This window comes from Ceratotherium simum, chromosome 27 (genome assembly GCF_057802395.1).
Source record: "Ceratotherium simum simum isolate JZ-2026a chromosome 27, ASM5780239v1, whole genome shotgun sequence".
Lineage (NCBI taxonomy): Eukaryota > Metazoa > Chordata > Mammalia > Perissodactyla > Rhinocerotidae > Ceratotherium > Ceratotherium simum.
In genome coordinates, this window is record NC_141926.1 from 16,303,512 (window position 1) to 16,326,828 (window position 23,317).

Sequence of the window (23,317 nt, forward strand, 5' to 3'; positions counted from 1 at the left end):
CCAATAGATATTGTTAATTAGGTTATTTAATTAAGTTAAATTAAAATCAGGGTGATTTCCAGAAACATGGACCTCTCTCTCACCTCTTCTGGTAGAGTAATGTTAAGCTCTGCATCGGCCTGGCCCACGATCCTCGAGTGGAAGTAACTGCTGCATGCCGCCAGCACAGACCGGTGGGCGCGGAATCGCTGGCCCTCCACAAGGACAGTGACGTCACACAGCACGTCCTTCTTCCGCTGGTCGTTGAGGTTGAGCAAGACATTGGTGCTGTGCACCGAAGATTCATAGGCGAAAACTGCGTTCTCACTCAGAGACATTCTGCGTCCGTAAAAAATGGCGTCGAGACGTTCAGTGAAAGCATGCTTCTAATCGTCATCAAACCTGTGAAGACACATGCAAAATCTCACTTACATAACACCTTGTTAACAATGTTTGAAAAATGAGAGTATAAATATAAATTAAAATACTCATCACTGAAACAAAAATGAAAACAGAGAACCTAGAACATTTATTCAATTTACCTCATTTAAAACAAGTTCTTGATAGCAGTTTTTCTAACTTGTTTCAGGAAAAAGGTTCTTGAGGGGAGGGAGGGAAGAACTTTTTGAACCAAAAATTTCATGGCTCTCTGAAAGTGAGACATTTCATATTGAGAAAAATACACCTACAATGAGCAAACAGAGGGGGCCAGGAAATTTCCAGGTGGCATCCCAATCCTGTTGCTATAAGATGTTAATGGGTGTGTGTGTGTGTAGGTCACCAGAGGCCATACTCTGGGAGGGGACTGAACAGCGGAACAGGCATATGGTTTTCCACCATTCTCCACGCCCCCTTCCCCAACATCTGAGAGCTGGTAGGAGGGTCTGGTGCTTCCTAACAAGAGACACATTCTACAAACTGTAAAGTTTCTCCAACACAAAGAAGAAAATGACTCCTTTGAGAAAAAGACTCAAATTTGTCAGGCCAGATCTTAGTAATGAGGCTTTTTACATAACAAGTGTTACTTTACACTACAAAATGTAGGCAACAAGTACAACTACTTCATAATTAACAACGTGGTTTACCACACATAGAAACTCTTGGTTTTCTCAAAATGTTAAAACATAAGTTATAAAAACATACATTTCTTAAAATACATACTAACATAGAGTAGCCTCTAAACATTTCTTGATCACATACACACTACTGGTGAAAAAAGTGTAGCCCCAGTATCCATATGTTTGTCTATACATTTCAGACAGGTACTACTATTCTCATATATTACATATGTTATAAAATACACAGAGGCTGCAAGTAAAAGCTTAAAAGAGAAGCTCTAATATTTTCTTCCCCAGTAGCCAGTGGTAAGCTCCCCTGAGGTGAGTGGCGTACCCCACTATAGTGTGGCAATCACTCTGATGGAGGCCGAGGTGCTCCTCACAGGTATCGTCCTTGTGCCGTTCACGTTTGCTCTTCTGACACCTTACTCTCACTGCCTGAAACACGAAGGTCCCAAATGTTCACAGACTGAATAAATGTTACTCTTTTCAGATTAGCTATCCTCCAAACAAAAATGAAAGGAGAAATGAGGACTACTGAAGTTCAGACAGCCCAGGCCCAGACCATGAGTGAATTCCACCTCAAAGGCAGGCTGTTTTAGTCAACAAACAGGTAAAGTGCATCTACAAATTCTATTCTACTTACGTGTTTATTTTTAAAGTCTTCAATATAGCTGAAATGTTAAGTTCCTCAGAAGCAGTCAATGAAAAGAAGGCTCACAAGCTATCATTTACTGATTCAGCACACTGCATGAAATCATGGCAACTTCCAAACTATGTACTAGAACTAACTCAACCTTTGGGTTATGCCCATACAAAAGAGTAGTAAATTCCCTTTAGCAATCAGTCTTAATATTTCAGTTATCAACACAAGAAATTAGTATTAGGAATAGAAGGGAGGAACCATCATTCAAAGAAATTACAGTTGGCCCTCCATATCCATGGTTCTGCGTCCACAAATTCAACCAATCTCAGATTGAAAATACTCAGGAAAAAAAATTCCAGAAAAGTTCCAAAAAGCAAAACTTGAATTCACCACACGCTGAACACTACGCTGAATCCATGCGAATGAAGAGATGTGTAGGCCCACCCTGCTGTAGCCTCCTGCCATTTCACAGACCCTCAGTCTCTCTCCAGCACTCATACTGTTTGAGCATTGATTGCTTCGTGTTTCGTTCATTCACTACTTGTGTTGTGTGCACCCTTTGTTTCTGTGAAAAAATGGCTCCTAAAGAGCAATTAAGTGGTCAAAGCAATCCCTCAAAGGCTAAGAGGGGGCATAAAACACTCTCTCTCACCAAGAAAATAAAAATCTTAAATCTTTTGAAAACAGGCACGTTGCTTGCCAAAGTGGGCTGTCATGTTGGTAAGAACAATTCAAGCACTCGCACGATAAAGCAGAAAGAAGCTGAAATTTCTGGAAGTGTTAGTGCTCACTCTACTATGGCAAAAATGGTCTCTCTGGTTCATGATCAAGTGCTTGCAAAGACTGAGAAAGCATCAAGCGTGTGGCTAGAGGATATGTCACAGAAGCATAACCCTGTTGATGGCAAAATTGTAAGTGAAAAGCACTTAGCCTCTATGAGCACTACTGTGAGGGGGTTGAGGAGAGCGAAGGAGTAGTCAGGGATGGCTAGCTAGCTGTGTCAAGCGCTACAGCCTCAAGAACTTAAAGACCATGGGAGAAGCAGCCATCAGCATTCCCAGAAGAGCTCAAGAAACTCACAGAAGAGAAAGCTACCTTCCAGAGCAAGTCCCCAGTTGGGATGAAACAGGCTTATTCTGGATGAAGATGCCCAATCATACCTACATCCACAAGAGTGCCAAGCAGGCCCCAGGGTTCAAGGCCTGGAAAGATCACCTTACTCTGGAGCTGTGTGGCAATGCAGCAGGTCACATGATCAAGCCAAGCCTCGTCTACCAAGCAAACAATCCCCCGGCCCTTGAGAACAAAACAAAAACTGCCTGTGCGTGTTCTGGCAACACAAGAAGGCGGCTTGGGTAACGGCCATCTTGTTCTTGGAATGGTTCCACCAGTGCTTCACTCCTGAGGGGAAGAAACACCTGAAGAGAAGGAGCTACATTCAAGGTCCTCCTCATAATTGACAACGCTCTTGGCCATCCCCAATCTTTCTGCTTCACCGACAAGAACATGGAAGTGATGTTCCTGCCTCCTAACACCACGTCATTGCTGCAGCCACTTGAAAAAGGCATCTTCAAGTGCATTAAGATGACTATACCCACTTCACCTTCAGGAGGATTCGTGCTGCCCGATACTAACCCTGACTGCAGCATCATGGATTTATGGAAGAGCTCCACAATTGCAGATGCAATTGTGCTTATTACAGAGGCTGTAGATGTCCTAAAGCCCCAGACAGTCAATGCATGTTGGAAGTCGTTATGGAACGAGGTAGTCAATGACTTCAGGGGCTTCCCTTCCCCACTACTGACGCAGAAGTCAAGAATATCTTTAATGTTGCAAGGGAAGCTGGTGGGGAAGGCTTCTCTGACTCGATCTCTCATGATCAAGGATGACACTGAAGAATGCGTAGAAGAGCACAGAGAAACTCTTACCAACAAGGAACTCAAAGATCTGCTGAAACCCTCTACAGATGATGATCATGATACAGAAGATTTAGAGGAGGCAGAGCCATCAATTTGGACACCTGAAAAATTTGCAGCAGTTTTTCAACAGGTCCAAGTGTTAAAGGATATGATCCTCGAGTACGATCCTTTGATGGAACGAAGCCTCCGTCACGCGAGGGATAACAACATGCCTACAACCACTACAAGATTTGTTTGATGATACAAAGAAAAAGAAACAGCTTCCTATGGCGATGTTTCTAACCAAAGCATCTGCAATTGTGAAGCCTTTCCTTCAACGCTTGTAGATCCTCCACCCTCAACCTCCACAGATCCTGACATTAGTATTATTGAGCCTCCTCCAAAGCCTCAACGTCTGCCATCAGAACCTGGTTCTTCCAATGCAGACAATCTTTCTGACAGCCCGACAGAAGATTCAAGTTAGCCTCATGTCTCACCACTTGCCTACAGTGCCACATCTCATCACCCCATCACATCGGCACCATGGGCACCGTACAGCAATCATACCAGAGTTTTCAAGAGAAAAGAACCAAGGATTTGGTGAGTGTTAACACAGTGTATGTGTGTGCGAGACAGAGAATGAATTTATATTTTCTCTATTTATATTTTCTATATGTACTTGTATTTTAAATATTCTGTGCTTTAGTCTCTGTATTTCTCTTTCAGGTCAATAAAGGAAAGCAATCTCTAAGTGTTGAAAGAAAAAATGTTATGTTGTTGCTGACGTGTACTATGTAGTTAGGTCTACTACGGTACCAAACAATAAAGACTTTTTTTGGTCATTATTCCCTAAACAATACAGTATAACAACTATTTACATAGCATTTACAGTGTATTAGGTATTATAAGTAATCTAGAGATGATTTAAAGTATACAGGAGGATGTGCTAGGTAATATGCAAATACTACACCATTTTATATAAGGGACTTGAGCATCTGTGGATTTTAGCATGCACGGGAGTCCTAGAACCAATCCCCCGCAGATACTGAGGGACAAATGTATGTACTACTCAACAGCTGACCACTTGCCTTACTAGGTCCCTGCACCAAAGACCCCAGCCTCCTTGTTCTTTCCTGGCCATCTGCCCTGCAAACCCTTAAAATTATACTCATCTTACTTTTACATCTCCTCATTCTGGTAAATACAGCACAGCCAGGAAAAACTGTACAAACATGCGGACTGGTGTCACTATAAATTAATGGTGTGCAAGCTCAGGGTCTCAGCACCGTTTATCAATTCTTTTGTACGGCCTTATATCTCATTCTCCACCATAGCCTTCCAAGTCATGTCTTTTCTCCTTAATCAGCATCTCTCCCAGTAGACCACTATAATTGGGATGCAATCACAGAAAATATGCCCTTCCCACCACCTCCAAAGGTTCCCTCTCCTGTTGAAACTAATCCATGAACGTCTGCTCCTGATATCATATCATCCTTCCATCTCTGGATCTAGTACCTTCTCTTAACACCCTTTCTCATTTCTGTCCAATCTGTCTCTCTATGCTGGCTTCTTCCCACAGGCTCTGTTCATAAATGTTTAAGTCTCTCCAGAAACTGTCCTAAAGATACTAACTACTAACAGCAAATCCTCATTAAGCTCTAACTCTTCCCCAGGCACTGAGCTGAGTGCAGATAGCGCTTATCTCATTTACTCCTCACAGTAATCCTATGACATGGATGCTCTTTTATTATCCCAACTCTCCAGATGAGGAAACTGAGGTGCAGTAAGAAATATCTCGGCAAAGGTCAAAAGACCAGTAAGATGGAGAAGGGGGATTCGTACCAAGCATTTATCTACTCCATATTCTGTCTCCAGTCAGTATCTGCTGAATGCACAGAATGGAGACTCACTGCAATAAAGTGGGAGCCAGGTATTATTAAAAGGTTATGCGTGAGAATAAAGAAACAGGCCTCACAGAAAGCCAAGAACAAATGAAGTGAACCTGAACATCGGAAAGAAGACTCTGGACTCTTCAACACTGGAACCTAAAGGCTCTCTGGATCCCAAGGGGACTACAGCAAAAACAATTCCCAAACCTTCACTCTAGAGCTGCTGTTAGCCCACAAATGCGGCCGTGTAGCCCGGTGCCACCAGCTGGCTCACTACTCACCTCAAATTCCAGAGAAAGAATCTGTTCTTGGCTCAACCCACCTGTTTAGCTAGTTTTGAGTGACAGATCACCTCATAGATTCACGGCCAGCTTACAGATTTGCTATAAGATATAAGAAACAGATCTGGATGATATGCCAACCCCAAGTCCCATCAGCTACGGCTGAGAGAAGCTACAGAATCAGATAGTAAAGCAAACAGCCACCCAAGAGGACCCCTCTGAGAAGGGTCAGTCTCCCTTAAAGTGGACTGAGCACACACATGCCATGACTGATCTTGCTCCCACCAGAAACCTGGGACTCATCCCTGACACTTCCCACATTCAGCCCCTGTAACCGATCTCTTACCGAGACCTGGTACCGCTGCCTCTTATCACTGAGACCCACTTCTCTCCATCTGCACCACCACAAGTCTAGTCTGGGCCATCACCAGCTCCTGTCTAGACAAATGCTGTTTAGCCTTTTGCAGAGGCTTACCAGCTCACACATGTACAAATATCTTTGTTGTTAGCGCCATCGAGTCGATTCCAACTCCTAGTGACCCTTTGTAGAGCAGAGCGGAACCTTGCCTGGTCTTTTTGTGCCATCCTCTCACCTTCTGGCACTGTATCAGACAATGCTCCACTGCTATTCATAGGGTGTTCATGGCCAACTTTTTGGAAGTGGGTGCCCAGGTACTTCTTCCCAGTCTGTCTTAGTCTGAAAGCTCTGCTGAAACCTGTCCACCATGGGTGACCCTGCTGGTATTTGAAATACTTGTGGCATAGCTTTCAGCATCACAGGAACACGCAGCCACCACAGTGTGACAACTGACAGACAGTGGTGTGGTTCCCTGACCAAGAAGCAAACCCAGGCCACGGCAGTGAGAGCACCAAATCTTAACCACCAGACCACCATACAAATATAGTTATATAAAATAAAAATGAAACATAGTTTCACATATCAATATTTTATCCTTCTTAGTGCAAAGTACTCTAATTTCTACTCTGTTCTATTAAAAAAAAATCCAGTTGTGATCCACTAAATTTCAAGAACCACTAACGGATCATTACTCATGCGCTGAAAACACAAGCTCAGTGGCTAAACAGTACCGAGTCTAGAATCACACACTGTCTGGGTTCAAACCCCAGCCGGGCCACTTACTAGCTATATGACCTTGGGCAAGCCTGCTTAACCTCACTGGGTCTTGGTTTCCTCACCTATAAAACAGGGATAACACCAGCACCTCACTGGCTTGTTCTGAGGTTTACATGAGACTCGGGTAAATGGTTTAACATACTGTCCCATAGCATACAAATAATAAATATTAGCTGCTATTAACGATGATGATAATAACAAAAGCTTCTTCCTCCTCCAGCCCCTCTTGATCTCCTCCAATTCATTTCCCACAACAGTGATTTCTCCCTTGCTGAAAACCCTATGATGTCTTCCAAATTTCTTACGATCAATTCTATATCCTTAGCACGTCATCCAGACCTGCATGGTTGGGAGTTTTCTATCTATTAAGACAACCTATCTCAAGCCTTTGTCTCTCTCCTTTGCTATTCTCCAGCCTCACCATCCTTCTCTCCTGCCCCACAGGCACCAAGCTCCTTCTGACCTCAGGGTCTTTGCACATGCTGTGCCCACTCCCTGGACTTCCCCTACTCTTCAGCTGACTAACTCCTCACCTTTTAGGTCTCAGCTCAAATGTCAAAACCTTGCCTGACTTGTTTCCTGCCATAACTCAAGCATATAATAGAGTACCTGGCCCAATGTAGGTACTTGCTTCTGAATGAATGACTTGGCATTTTCAGTAAAAACCAAATCCAAAACCCAGATTATCTATATCTTTCTCCAAACACAGTCAGCCATTCCAACATGTATATATGGGAACAATGCCACTGAGCCAAGCACTCACAAAAAAGTCCTCAAATAGTTTTTCCAGAGTCAAGAGGAGCAAAAAGGAGCCCTAGCTCTGGGAGCTAGAAACATACTGCAAGACAACTGGCCAAAGAGCAAGGGCTGGCAACTATAAACACAGCCAATACAACTGACTTGTATGAAAGAGGACACCTCTACCATGGCCTCATTAGCATGGGGCACTACAGAAGGTTATCCTGAAAATCAATTTTCCTAACTCTGAAAACCAGGTAAGTAGTCAGTAATCCATTTTTCCCCAATAAGGTAACTAAGTAATGACTAAATCAGATTAAGAATGGCACACATCCTTCTAACATGTCAGTCACCTTCTAACGTTTCTCAAACCTAAAAAGTAAGATATGGGGGCCAGCCCAGTGGTGTAGTGGTTAAGCTCACGCGTTCTGCTTCAGTGGCCCGGGGTTTGCAGGTTTGGATCCTGGGCATGGACCTACCCACCACTTATCAAGCCATGCTGTGGCATGCCTTTCACATATAAAGTAGAGAAAGATGGGCATGGATGTTAGCCAGGGCCAATCTTCCTCAGCGAAAAGAGGAGGATTGGCAACAGATGTTAGCTCAGGGCTAATCTTCCTCACAAACAAAAAAAAAAAAAAGTAAGCTATAACATCCTCAGGGAACTTTCCAGACCTAAAATTCTGCTAATTTATTAACACCAAATTTAGATTCCTATGTTATACCTGAATTTTTCTATATTCTTGGAAATGTATACTATTGTTATAATTCAAAATAAAAGTTTGCTGACCTTAGCAAATTGCTGATTCATTCAGTAATGCTGATAAAGGATGAACAGGCATTTTAAAGCTTCCTGCACTTCAATTTAGAAATAACTTCTGCTCTCTGCTCAATATACACAGTTTAAGTTTTAATACAGTTACCAATAGATCTTTTTGCTTTCAAAATGATAAAGAAAATAAAACAAGATGCTGTGGCTTTATCACATTTTAATAACTTTAAGGATAATTCACTTTTAAAACCCTAAGGTGAATATCCGATCATGGAGCCAGGTCTACAATGCTTTCTAACAGAAATTCAGAAGAAAAATGTGTATGAGGATCAAGTTCCACATGGACAAAAGAGCTGGAATTTTATTTACCTCAAGTCTCACAGGACTTCATGGCTTTTAAATTCTCAACATAGAAAGGCACACAAAATAATCTAACACCAAGGATTCATATAAAAGAAAAAGACTATGATTCAAACATTCTTATCTTCACTGAACAATGACAGACATTCTTTCTACAAGTGCTTACCTGTGCCACACAACAGACTAGGTGCCATGGAAACACAAATAAAAGACAGTCCCCTGTATTTAAGAATATAACCTAGAGATGTTCAAAATGAAAATGATGCCTTGGGGTGAAAGAGACGACAATGATCACTATAATCAATTTACACAGGAATGTGGACATTTCTAAAGGTATTTATTTGCAGTAAGTCTTCAAACAAAAACTACTTTCTGGTCAATTCTCATCTAACCATAATACGCAATTAATGAGAACAATTATTTCCAAAATAGTTCTGTTAACAAAGAGTTTATGTGTAGTTGGGCATAAGTGATTAGTGACCTTGGACATAAGAAATAGTGCAAGAGGCAACTGTCTTGGCTTTTATATAAAAGCAGTACTCCTCATCTGCATCCTGGTCGAATTCCTTAGAACCTGCCTTCCCTTTCTTTCTAGTGGTCATTTGGAATTTTTACCTTTTCCTCCTTACTGTTTCTCCCTACCACCCCTCCATCGCCCTGTCAATTACTTTTGCCTCACTCAATTTCAGGGCAGGGTCTTCAACGGCTCAGAAGATAGTCCAATTCCTCTGACTACACCATCCCTCTTGGCCCCTCCTCAGCTTAAAAAATGGGCAAAAGATCTTAACAGACATTTTTCCAAAGAAGATATAGAGATGGCCAACAGGCACATGAAAAGATGTTCAACATCACTAATTATTAGGGAAATACAAATCAAAACTACAATGAGATATCACCTCAAGCCCTTGAGAATGGCTATAATTAACAAGACAAGAAGTAAGTGTTGAAGAGGATGCGGAGAAAAGGGAACTCTCATACACCCCTGGTGGGAACGTAAACTGACGCAGCCACTATGGCAAACAGTATGGAGATTTCTCAAAAAATTAAGAATAAAACTACCATATGATCCAGCTATTCCACTTCTGGGTATTTATCCAAGCAACACGAAAACACAAAGGTATAAAGATATATGCACCCCTACGTCCACTGCAGCATTATTCACAACAGCCAAGACATGGAAACTACCTAAGTGCCCATCAATGGATGAATGGAGAAAGAAGATGTGGTATATATACACAATGGAATACTACTCAGCCATAAAAAAGGATGAAATCTTGCCATTTGCGACAACATGGACGGACCTTGAGGGTATTATGCTAAGTGATATAAGTCAGACAGAGCAAGTCAAATACCATATGACTTCACTCATAAGTAAAAGATAAAAACACCACCACCACCAAACAAACACAAAGATACAGAGATTAGATTGGTGGTTACCAGAGGGGAAGAAGGGAGAGAGGAGGGAGGAAGGAGGTGACAGGGCACACGTGTATGGTGATGAATGGTAATTAGTCTTTGGGTGGTGAACATGATGTAGTCTACATGGAAATTGAAATATAATGATGTACACCTGAAACTTATATAACATTATACACCAGTGTTACCTCAATAAAAAAAAAACTTTTTTCAAATCCCCTAAGCCAGTTCCTATTACAATATATCCAAGATACCCAGAGTTCTAGTGTTCTGGAATTAGATGAACCTTATCTTCGATTTTTCAAGTGGATGGCAAAGACCCAACATTATGTGTGTACACCTTTAGTTCTTTTTTTTTCCTTTAATGGCCTATATAAAAATTTTTTTTTAATTTAAGATAGAGATGCCCACAGGAAAGAGTCTTTTTAAAAACTCTTTTAAACTCTCAAAACTTTAAACTCTTCTTTAAACTCTCTTTAAACTCTTAAAACTTTAAAACTCTTTTCTTACTACCATTCCCAATTCTGAAAGAACCTTAACATCAACAAGTCTGTGGGAATTGAAATCAGAGACGATAATTTAAGTCAGCATTCTTCCCAATGTTCTAAGACATGACTCACCTACCAGGAAGAGCCAGAAAGAATAACTCAGTGACCAAGATTTGCTATTTTCTTTAACGCTTTGCAGATCTTAAATATCACAGTTGTTTAACGTCATATCTGATAATCACATCTTCTAAATCCATTTCTCTCAGTCTTATGCAAAAATCTTAAGTATGACTGGATAAGGTATATGGATGAACATATCAAGAAAAAGCTGAATGGAAAACAAAACAAAAGTTTGAATTAAGGCAAGTAGCAGAAGGGCTTATAGCAGCACCAAAAATGATGACATTGTCTTTTTAAGGACTTTCACAATGATATACGGGAAAATGACCTGGCAATCTATGTTAAAACTATGTAACTAAACATGACATAGCTTTTGTAAAATGGGGTGGGGGGGAGGAATCACTACAATTTTTGCAGCTCATGATTCTTACAACATTACGTGAGCTTCCACACAGGGAAAGTGGATTTTTTTCCATTTATTTTTCCTAATATTAAAAATTATATATTTAAATCATGGATCTTTTGTTGTATTTACTTGGTCTGATTACATATCTGAAATTATGAAGCTAAAGTTATACTTAGGGCAAGAAGTCAGAATGGCTAAAGAAGTTTGAAGAACTTGTTTACAGATTCACCTACTAAGAGATTAGAAATAAAAGCTTTTTTACTTCCCAAGTCAACAAATCCAACATTGACAATTCTGGGTAATAAGCTTAAAATAGCTTGGAAGGGAACAGAGGAAGAAAAAGAGAAGGAACATGGGAAACCCAAGCTCCAGAACCAAAATAAGAATAAGATTCCACTGTTACACCTTCTTACTATAAAGAATGTAAGAGACAATGAAGTCTTTTACTCGCTTAACATTTTCAGCAGCTACTTGATCCTTAACAGGACTGTTTTATCTCAATGGAATATGACTATATTATGAAAATATGAACCAGCAACTAGAATTCACTCACACCAATAAAGCTAATTTACTGAATACATATTTTTTATCATGCACTGGGTCACTATTTTACTTATCAACTTTGAGGTACGATTTACATAGAACTGCACTATTTAAAGTGTACAATTCAATGAGATCTGACACTTGTATATGTGCATGAAACCACTATCACAATCAACATATAGAAATTTCCAGCACTCCTCAAAATTCCACATGCCCCTTTGAAGTCTCTTCTTCCTTCCCTATTCCCCTGGTTCCAGGTAACCAATGATTTGCTTTATGTTACCATAGATTAGCATGCATTTTCTTTAATTCCCTTATAGAAAGGGAATCACACATTATGTACTTTGGTTTCGGGTTTCTTTCACTCAGCTTAATGACAATCATAATGCGTACATCAGATGTTTGGTTTTCTAATTGATGAATAATGTTACACTATATAGAACCACCATCTGTTTATCCATTTAATTGTTGGTGGACTATTGTAATAAAGATGGACAACTGCATTGTTTCCGGTTTGGGATTTTTGTAATAAGGCTTCATTGAACATCTACAGATACATATACTTCATTTCTCTTGGGTAAAGAAATACCCAGGAGTGGAAGAGCTGAGTGATACCGTAGGTTTATGTTTAACTTTTTAGAAACTGCTAAACAATTTTCCAAAGCAACTGTATCATTTTACATTGCTACCAGCAGTGTATGACAATTCCAGTTGCTCCACATTCTCACCAATCCTTGGTATTGTCAGTCTTTTTAATCTTAGCTACCCTAATAAATGTACAGTGGGATCTCACTGTGGTTCTAATTTGCATTTCCTGATGGCTAATGATGTTGAGCATCTTTATATGTACTTATTGGCCACCTGCATATCTTCTTTTGTGAAACATCTGTTCAATTCTTCTGCCCGTTTTTAACTGGGCTGTTTTCTTATTATTGAGTTGTAAGAGCCAGTAGAATTTTGATTAGGATTCCAATGAATCTATATATCAATTTGGGGAGAATCAACCTCTAACAAACTGAGTCTCCTGATGCATGAACATGGTATATCTCCCCATTTACTTAGGCCTTCTTTTTAATTTCTCTCAGCATTATTCTGACGTTTTTAGTAAAGAGGTCTTGCACAACTTTTGTTAAATTTATTTCTAAGTATTTTTTTGTAGTTACTATAAATGGCCTTATTTGTTAAACTTCATTTTCTGGTTTTCTGCTGCTACTATGTAAACATAAAATTGATATTTTTAATATTAACTTTGAATTCTACAACCTTACTTAATTCATTTATTAGTTCTGATAGTTGCTTTGTAGAGTCTTTAGGATTTTCTACGTACACAATCACGTCATCTGCAAACAAAGACAGTTTTATTTCTTTCCCATCTTTACGCTTATTTCTTTTTTTCCCTTATTGCAATGATTGAATAGTGAGAGTGGCAAGAGAGAGCATCCTTGTCTTTTTCCCTTATAAGGAAGGTGTTTGATATTTCACCATTAAATAAGAGGTTAAGTGTAGGTTTTCTAAGATGAGCAACTGATGGGCAGGAAAGGAGGTGCAGCAGTTACTATCCCGGTTAACTTAGGGCTCCTACAAGAAACTCAGAGGGAAAAAAAAAAAAATAAGGAGTGAAAATTCCCAAAAATTCCCCCCAAGAGTGAAATTCCCAAACTCACTCAGCTTCTTTCGAGGGTACTCTGATTCCTACACCCCTTTCTAAGTATTCACCCCAGACATCCCACAATCAGGGGCTGGAGATGAGAAGGACAGAGAGTGGTTATCAGGGAGACACAAGACTGAAAGCCTCTATCAGAACCTCACAAACATACCAGCTGGCTGCTCTAGAGATCACTAGGGGTGGACAGTACAGAACAGTGTTTTACAGCTGGTGACAACCCTGACAGTTGAGCAAGTTACTTTACATCTCTCTGACAATTTCCTTTTTTGCTTTTTTTGGCTTTTTTTTTTTTTTGGTAAAGTAGGGACAAGAGTAGTACTTTTTCTTAGGTGGATCAAATGAAATAATAAACATAACATTCTTAGGACAGTGCTTGGCACGTAATGAGTGCTCAATAATCGTTAGCTATTATTTGAATTTGATGCTAGAAATGTTTTGTGAGTGGCACAGGACAACAGTGAAACTAGGGAAAGAAGTGTAACAGCACACCACTTAGCCTTCCAGTGCCCAATATTGATACAGGTATATAACATGAGCACTGTTAATTGGTTTTCAACTTGTGGAGTTGACAAATAGTAGACTTAATTATGGTTACAGAACAGAATGTAAATATTATTAACCTTGACAAAAGTAAAATTGACAGGCTGGGAGATGGAATCACGGAGAAGTGAAAGGAAAAGTAGTATTTCTATATGATTTACAATGTGCAGAGTCAAAGATACTGCCTTCGATTAATGAGACCAAATGTAAAAAAAAAGAAAACCCCACAAATTTTGAAATTTTAGCGGTGATGAAGGATAGAAATGGAATAATATAATTATAAATATAGGTGACAGGGATGATAGAAGCAAAGAAAATCAACATCCATGGTAACAGGAAGTCAACTGACAACATCTTAGGTATAAACATCTTGGAGACACAGAGGTAAACACCAAAAAACTTAAACAGCAGAAATGGGTAAAGATGAATATTATCTATGAAGCAGAATTACGGGTGGGGCGGGGCACAACAGACGAGGTTGCTTTATGATAAATCTATTTTTTTAAAACCAAGTCATGTATTACTTCGACTAAAAATATAAACCTAAAAGATGTTTAAGTAGACAGTAAACAAAAATATAGTAAAATTCAGTTAAGTGTAAACTGTTGATAACTTGGTTGTAAGTCTTAATGTAACTTTCTAAAGATTCTTCAAATAGAAAAGGAATTTGATAGAAAAAAATCGACCATTAACTAAAATCTTAGATTATTTTGACAAAATCAGGAGATGGGGATTTTGACAAAACTAGGAGATGGGGAGGGTAGAATAAGTATAGTAAAACTTCTTCTGTTCAGGAACAACACTATACCTACTGTTTAATATTTTATATTTTATATTGACAGCAATACCAATTCAAATACATCCTTTAAAAATTTAAGGGTATCTTCTAGAAAAATGAACTGTTAAACTGTCAAGCCACTAGAGCACTGGTTCTCTGACTTACAAAATGTGATGAAATCTTTGTACTTCTACCAAGAAAACCGCTCACAAAATAAAATTTTGCATTCGCTTTTAGTAGAACTGATGAATTAAACCATGAGTGATTCTTTGAGAAGACCAATGAAATTGACTAGCTTCTGCAAAGTCTCTCCAAGAAAAATATGAGAAAAAAATGAAAAGAACACAACATTCCTTTTATCATACAAAACATACCATAATGGTTCTTCTCTAAAAATTTCTTGACCCTCCCCATACCCTTTTCTCTGCTCCCTTTTATAGTACAACTCCCCAAAAGAGCCATTTATATTGACACTGTCTCCGCTTCCCTCCCTTCCCAACTTCATTTGAGCCCTCTAAAATCAGGTCTTTTCCCCTCCACTCAATAGAAAGCACTTATGGAGGATCAATAGCCTCCACATTGCCAAATGGCAAATTTTCAGTCTTTTTACATAGCATCTCAGCAACTTTCAATAGGTTGATTATTCCCTCCCTGAAACCCATTCTTCACTTGGCTTCCAGGATACCACAATCCTCTGATTTCCCACCTTACTGGCAGACACTTGTCAATTTTCTGTGGTAGATCCCCTCCTCCAACCATCTAACTGCTGGAGAGCCCAGGGCTTAGTCCTCAGATGTCTCCTCTTCTTTGCACACACTCCCAAGGTGGACTCAGCCAGACCCACAGAGAGGAGAGGATCACTCACGGACTTGCTGTACACTCTCATAGTTATATTTGGTCTAATGTTGACTACTCTCTTGAACTTCATACTCATGTATCCAACCACAAACTCAAATTATGACTTGAATGTCTAACCGTCATGTCACATTTAACAAGTCCAGAAATCTTGGTTCCCCCACCTCTAGTTACGATATATACGATATACAGAACAGTGTTTTACAGCTATGGTTACATCTAGGTAATTTTTGTTTGTTCCTGCATTCAAATTCTTAATCATAAACACATATTACTTTATAATCAGAAAAATGTTAAAACAGACAACTACAAACAAAAAAATGTGACTTTGTTAAAAATGCAGCTCACGTTTATTTCAATTGTCTTGAAGCCTCCCAAGGAATGTCAATTACTTTTCCCCCCTTTATAATGAATATTTCCTCCAGTCATCAGTGGATACTGGTTTATCACTATGTGGAAAATTCATAGGCAACTCTAAAACACAGTAGCCTCCACTGATGTCTTCACAGTAAATACGAAAGAATAAATTAAATTGTACAGAAATCTAAAATAAAATGATGATTTGATGTGGAAAAAAAGAATCTGTTACAGGAAAATAAGGAGGAAACACCCATCAAATCAGGTCTAGCCATGGGAACAAGGGCAAAAGTGCATCCATTGAGACTTAAGTAGGTAGGTAGTTCCTGCCCTGCTGGTCTCACAAAGCTGTTTGAAAAGGATAAACTGCTAAGCAAATACACAGTATTATAAAATGCAAAAGGAAATCAATTTTAGGTTATTTTAATACTACCAGCAGGATAATATTGGAAAGAACAGGAGTACCAGAACATAATTAAGGCTTTGCTGATATTACCAACTGTATGATCTTCTGTAAGATACCTGACTTCCTGCTTCAGGTTCCCCTTAAGGAAAACAGCATCAACACTTACTGTAAGGACTGAATGGTGTGGTGCATTTAATAACACAGTGCTTGCACAAGATCATTAATAGTTTATGATAATTACTGCCATTATTATGCAAGTGACCAAAAGAAACTGCATTCTAAAAGATTCTACAACCTCAAGAACTAAGTCACAAAATGCAGAGATACCTGAACCTTTAAGGATAGAAATTCAAGAAGCCTAATAAAGACCTCAACACGGTAAAAAGAAAATATTAAAACTGCACAAGTCTGCTCAAGATAATTGCTAATTTTACAGAGCTAATTTCTAATTAAAAGAGCACTGATTCATCCAGTATGACCCATTTCCCCACTTCTGTTACAGATGAGAAACTGAAGGCCTGAGAGGGTCAGTAACTTAAAGGTTGAAAAGGTCTTCTGCTCCCAGGTCCAAATACTACATTTCAATTCATGTTTCATGACCTAAGTGGCATGTTGTCTGTGTGTTTGGGGGGGAGGGAGAGGTAAAAGTGAAGAGGGATGGAAGAACCAGGAATAGAAGGAAATGTCTCAAGTATCCTCTATGTGTGATGAGAACAAACTACGTTAAACAAACAGATTTACAGGGCATTTAAGGAATAGCACATTTTCCCTTATTATTCAATATTTGGTTAATTAACTTCTGATTAACACTTCTTGGATTACACACCAATCTCATATATAATTAAAAGGAATTTGACACTAAACTATGCTGAACTTAAGTCAAAGTCTATAGTTATATCCAACTACATATGGAAAATTCAAGGACAGAACGCTAGAGATATTTCACTAAAAGTTACTTTCAATACAGAGTATTAAGTGCCCACATCCTATCTCCATAATGAAATATTAAAGATTCTTCATAAGTCATTTTGTTTCCAAACCGTAAAAATTATAACCCATGATCCAAATTATTTATTTCTGATTGCCTAGAGGATGTGGAAACCCTAAAACTAGATCAAGGTCATATTTTTTTTGGTAGGTCTAACAGTTGACCCATAGCATGCAAAGTAATTGAAAAAGCAAGACAAAACAACAACAACAAAAGTACCCTTCAAATTCCCAACTATTGCTTAAACATCATTTCACTCCAACTCATAATAAATTTGAGTCAGAAAAAAGATTAAGAATAAAAAAAGTTAAGTAATAATTTTAATTAAATAAGGCAGCAGTTACAATGGAGCAATTGCTTGAATCACAGATTTGAAACTTTTTAAGTAGAGGTACTAAACTGAAATGCTTTATTTAAAAATAACCTAATCCTGGGGCCGGCCCGGTGGCACAGCGGTTAAGTGCACATGCTCCACTTTGGTCGCCCGGGGTTCGCAGATTTGGATCCCAGGCGCGCACCGACACACCGCTTGTCAAGCCCTGCTGTGGCAGCGTCCCATATAAAGTAGAAGAAGATGGGCATGGACGTTAGCCCAGGGCCAATCTTCCACAGGAAAAAGAGGACGATTGGCATCAGATGTTAGCTCAGGGCTGATCTTCCTCACAAAAAAATAAGTAAATAAATAATCTAATCCACTAATCTCTGACAGCCGCCAGAGTGCTACAGTATGTGAATATACATCCCTAAAACTAAAATGTTTAAATCCATTTCTTGTTATTTATGTTAACTTGGGAGTCAAAATTACTATCTTTAACATGGGGATTTCCAAGCTGTAGACTTTCCACCTGAGCCCTCAATAGCTACTTTCCAATATATTATAATCACAAGATTTAGTCAAATAAGTAATAATTTGAGGCCCGTAAAAAAAAAAAGCCAAAATAATTCTCAGTTCAAATATTATTTGAAGAACTGAGTAGGTAAATACTATTGCTTTTCATCTGGGACAAAAATTATTTTGGCAGTATTGTAAGTCTTTCTAAATTCTATCCAAAAAAGTAATAATATTTCAGAAGTCTACCCTAACCATTTATCACAGCCAATTAGTTATTCTCAAATAGAAAAACTATTAGCAATTAATTTCTATTTTGTGAATTTACAACATTTAGTGTTTATGTATTTACACTATTTATTTGCCTTTCACATAGCATACAAAGCACCAAAAGCTGGGATTGAGAAGGAATAAGAATAAAGATAAAAGTCCTTTGACCTTATCAAAGTACTCTAAATAGTTTAAGAGTGCTACAAGACCACTGTATAAACTTAAAGTGGTATTATTCTTAAAGTCAGAAAAGAATGGTTAATAAGCTAACCACAGGGCAGCCTTCCCTCCTAGGGGAGGAATGGGTGAGTAGAGAGGGAGTGATGTTCCTGTTTGTATCCTTGATTGAAGAGTTTGGGTTCCAAAGAATCCTGGCCCATCCAGTCAATGAATCAACCATTCTATTTGAGCCAGTCCAGCCTCACCACTCAGTGAGAGCCCCAGATACCACAGGGGCACATGCCCTGCAGATTAAGAGAGAGAGCAGTCCTCTTGGTATAGACACAATCAGAAGCTACAAGATATAATTATATATTCTTCTTTCTCTGAAAGTATTAAGAGAATGACAGAGAACTTTAGAACTGTTTAGAGTACTGAAAGAAATATAATCCTTTGATATGTAATTTTTTTGGTAGAATGGGCATTTTCAATTTTTAAATAATTTTTAAATAAAACATTTATTTGATCTGATTGTAAAAGTAATATTTGATCATAGTAGGAAATAAGATGAAATAAAAGGGAAAAAGATCATCTAAAGTTCCAAGTCCAGAGACAACCACATTTTCTTTTTCTACTCAAAAGCATGTGTCTGTGTGTAACAGTGGTATAACCGGCAGTCAAGAATGATACTGTTGACCCCCCAGTATCATTTACCCCTTCATTTTCTAACCAAAACCTGATTGTGCTCACAAATCTATTCTCTGCTTGAGGCCATGTGTCTCTGGGGAAGCAGACCCCAGTACCAACCCAAAATGAATTACAATCCACTTACACCAATCACAGTGGTCCTGTTTCCCCTGACACTGATTTAGGCATGAGCTTTTGTTCAATGTTGGCCCATGAACAGAGAGGAGAGGGACAAGACGGCATCTATTATGAGGCTTTTAGGAAAGGTTTTTCTCACTGATAAAGGGACATCCCAGGAAAACACAGTCTCTCTCCTTCCAAGAAACTCAGTCATATCTACTTGTGACATTTGAACTTGTGGCAGCCATCTTGCAACCATGAGAGGAACTAGCCAAGGACAAAATAAATATGTTGCCTGCATCTTCAACCTTTTCCCACTGACCTTATTTTTAAATACATACATACAAACATACAACCTTCCTAACCCAACCTCCCCCTACTAAAATATCTCTACTCTTCTTCATTGCTAACCTTCTCAAGAGTTGTCAAAAAGCTGTTTCCTCCACTAAACTATGCATTCACCACTGATATTCCTAAGACTTTCCTGATTTCCCAAAACTTAGGCTTCTCATATTCTATGGTTCCAAGGCACACTTTATATGTTGCTATTTTAGTAATTAACACATGCTACAGTAATGGTTTGCCTGCATTAGACTGTAACTTTTGAAAAGTTCTGTACTGCCAATATCTACAAAAGTTCCTTGCATACAAAGGCATAAACATTTGTTTCATAAATCAAATGTAAACCCAACATCTCACACACAAGCATACCATGAATGTTGAAATTAGTTTAGCGACCCTGCTATCTACACTTACCAAAAGTTGAATATGTGTTTGCTTATAAGTTTGGGGAGAGGGGTGGCATGCACAGGAAGATAAGAGACCAAAGTGCCCTGAAACTTAGAAACACAATTATTCTTTACTCTCCAAGGATTAGAGAGCTGCTCAAAGTTAACTCGATAGAAGAGGGGAGGACGTTTCCACATTGGTGTCTGAGAAGCAATGGCAGGAAGGCATGCCAGTATCTGAGCTCCTCTGCCACTGGTGAGCACTGCTGCTAACCTGCCCCAGAGAGGAAAAGGTGTCCCAGCCCTCCTGGGGTCAGGAACAGACAACAAACTAGGCCAGTGAAAACAGGCATGCCCTCAGAGGCAAAACACATTTTTTAACGACCCAAAGAAATATATCTAGACCTTGAACAGTACTTGTGACAGTCCTTTACTACCTACAAAGAGACAATTAAGTAGGCAAAGTTGATAGCAGCTACAGACTCATCCCTAATTGGCATTTCCTTTGATTTCTCTGGATGACAGCCAGGAATAAAAGCATGTAAGCAAAGAACACTATTCAGCTGGGCAAAATGCTTTTCTACTTCAAAAGTCTTCTCCTAATGTGGAAAAAATGATTAAAAGGGCCAATGGCTTTTTTTCTTACTTCTAATTTAAGTGATAATTCCTACCTAGAGAAGAACCCTGAGCCATGCTGGGAACAGTCCTCAGAAAAAGAGAGTAAATAAAGAGATGTTATGTACTTTGAAAATGAAAAGTGTCTTGGGCCAAGATTTGATAACCACTTTACATTTTTTAAAACAATATTTAAGTGCAAAACACACATTAATGAAATTAGTGACCTTACCAAAAACCACTTACTCCAGAATGACAACCTAATAATTACAACCTAATAAATTTACTAAAAGACTAATAAATCTTTACAGTCACATATTTTATAGCAAACTCTCCGATGAATGAGTAACTCTCTTCACTGATGTAGGTGACTTCCAAAAGATGCTGGCACACTTTAGAAGAGGAATAAGGCATGAAGGACAGGAAGATACAGGACACAGGGAGCTGAGCCGATGGGGCTCCCCATTTCTTCAACAGGGCCCTAAGTGTTCACCTCCTTAGGCCAAAAACATCTCCTCTGGGAATCCTAGAGGCAGACAAGTCAGTAAAAAAAAAGAGATCAATGGGGAAAAGGCAGGAAAGGGAGGCAAGACATTTCCCTTCCTATACTATTTAGTCTTGGAGGTGGGATATTGCCACTGTCCAAGCTGAGAAGGAATTGAAAAGACAGCCCTGCTACATAACACTTTTTAGTGTAATTTCACTTTAATGGGGGATGGGGCAGTGGAGTGCAAATGTCCGCTATGACTCTGATCCAATCTAAGAAAAGACAAATAAAAAAAGCGAAAATAACTTCACCAGATAGAAGCTGGGAATAATTATTTTATTACAAAAATATTCTTTTGAATAATGCGTTTCCTAAGGCATTAAGAGAGTGATATAAACTTATTTTTAAAACAACATGATTTGCACACAGCTTCAGCTGCATTAAGGTAACCTCTTCTAAATTGTGCCAGTACTGAGAAAGGAACCAGCTCCCAGACAACTTCACTGCATGCCCACCATGCTCCTACAATAGTCATTAACCAAGATCCTGGCAACCACTATTTCTTTGTTCCTTATGTTTGCTTAGGGGCAATTTTTATTATCCTGTTAATACTCTCTAAACTGTCCCTGATCCTAAACAAAACAAAGGATCTGTTCTAAAGGAATGATGATATTAAAGGAAATGTACTAGCTGGATAAGAGGTTTAACACCTAGACAACCCAAATTATATTTTGCTCAATTCAATTCTAAGTCAATTACAGGTAAAAAGAAGTCACAAGACAAATATTCTTTCTAGCTCTAAAAGAGATGAACTAAAAGAATGATTCAAATCCAGCTGCTTCCTCAGTACTCACACCAATGATGAAAACAGAAAGCAAATTCTAAATGATCAAGAGTTTCAACTCACTACACATTTAACATAACTTAAGAGGTACAACACATAATGTTCTTTCCTTCACTCGTTTAAAAATTCCCAAGTTTCAAAACCACAGAACTAAAATGAATCCATATTATACCATGAGCTGCAGCCAAAAGTTTACTGAACACAGCCAAGGCACATTCAATGTTACATCAGAGATAAAACAGAAGCCATTTATCTTTTTTTTTTTTTTTTAAAGATTTTATTTATTTATTTTTCCCCCAAAGCCCCAGTACATAGTTGTCTGTCATAGCTGCACATCCTTCTAGTTGCTGTATGTGGGACGCAGCCTCAGCATGGCTGGAGGAGTGGTGCCTCAGTGCGCACCCGGGATCCGAACCCGGGCCGCCGGCAGCGGAGCGCACGCACTTAACCGCTAAGCCACGGGGCCGGCCCCATTTATCTTTATCATGAAGAAACTTACACTCCAGTGGAAAGGATAGTTGAAATGTTTGACACAACCTTTCTGAATTACTAACAAGTGCCAAGAACCCATATGATAAACATATCTACTGTTTATCATGGATCATTTTTCTATACTAGCATATGCATGTCATTTAAAGAAAACACAATACTTAGAAGTAACTGGCAGGTAAATTTACATTCCAAATATTCCCTACAAACTGCCCAGGAATGAGAATGGAAAAATGAGTTCTGTCCTGATGTTAATAAGCAGGGAGGGAGTAGACAAGTTCCTAACCCTGCTGGATGGCAATGTCCTCAACTATAATGTGGACAGTACACTAGATGCAGAATAGCAAGTGTTTTTATTTCTTCCAAAGCCAACTCCAATTAACTGCTAATGACTACCTCTGGAGCATTTTGCTGAGACCGTTAGATTCCTTTAGTAAAAAGCTGTGTCCCGTGCTCCTTGCCCTAAGAAGTTGTGTGTTTGAAATTCTGCTACTGACTTATCATCAGAATGTTCACTTGAGCTGTTTTTCCAGCAGCAGCGACCTGCTGCACACCAATAGGCTCTGTCCTTAGTCTCCCTTGTGATCAATGGCTACAATTCAGCTCAAGGAGGCAGCAAAACGTGGCTGTATGATCAAGCTCTTCACTGATTTTCAACAACAGATAAAAACATCTAACGTGTACTGATGTTTAATATGGAGCCAGCACTGTTCTAACCACTAAACACATATTAATGCATTTAATTGCACACAATCTCTAGGATACAGATG

At 39.0% G+C, this 23,317-nt stretch overlaps 1 protein-coding gene across 8 annotated transcripts in view; it reads right to left on the reverse strand.

Annotated features, from left to right (window-relative positions):
• The window catches only part of BACH1 (BTB domain and CNC homolog 1), a 48,380-nt gene that overhangs the window by 21,213 nt on the left and 3,850 nt on the right, over positions 1 to 23,317 (reverse strand). For 4 of the 8 annotated variants that reach the window (XM_087418172.1, XM_087418174.1, XM_087418173.1 and 1 more), the window contains exon 2: positions 84 to 381. In XM_087418172.1, the coding sequence (XP_087274298.1) occupies positions 84 to 317 (234 nt within the window). In that variant the 5' untranslated portion in view covers positions 318 to 381. Of the gene's footprint in view, positions 1 to 83; positions 382 to 521; positions 685 to 1,371; positions 1,476 to 23,317 lie in introns of those variants that run through there. The other 4 variants (XM_087418170.1, XM_087418171.1, XM_087418169.1 and 1 more) reach the window with 2 other exon arrangements.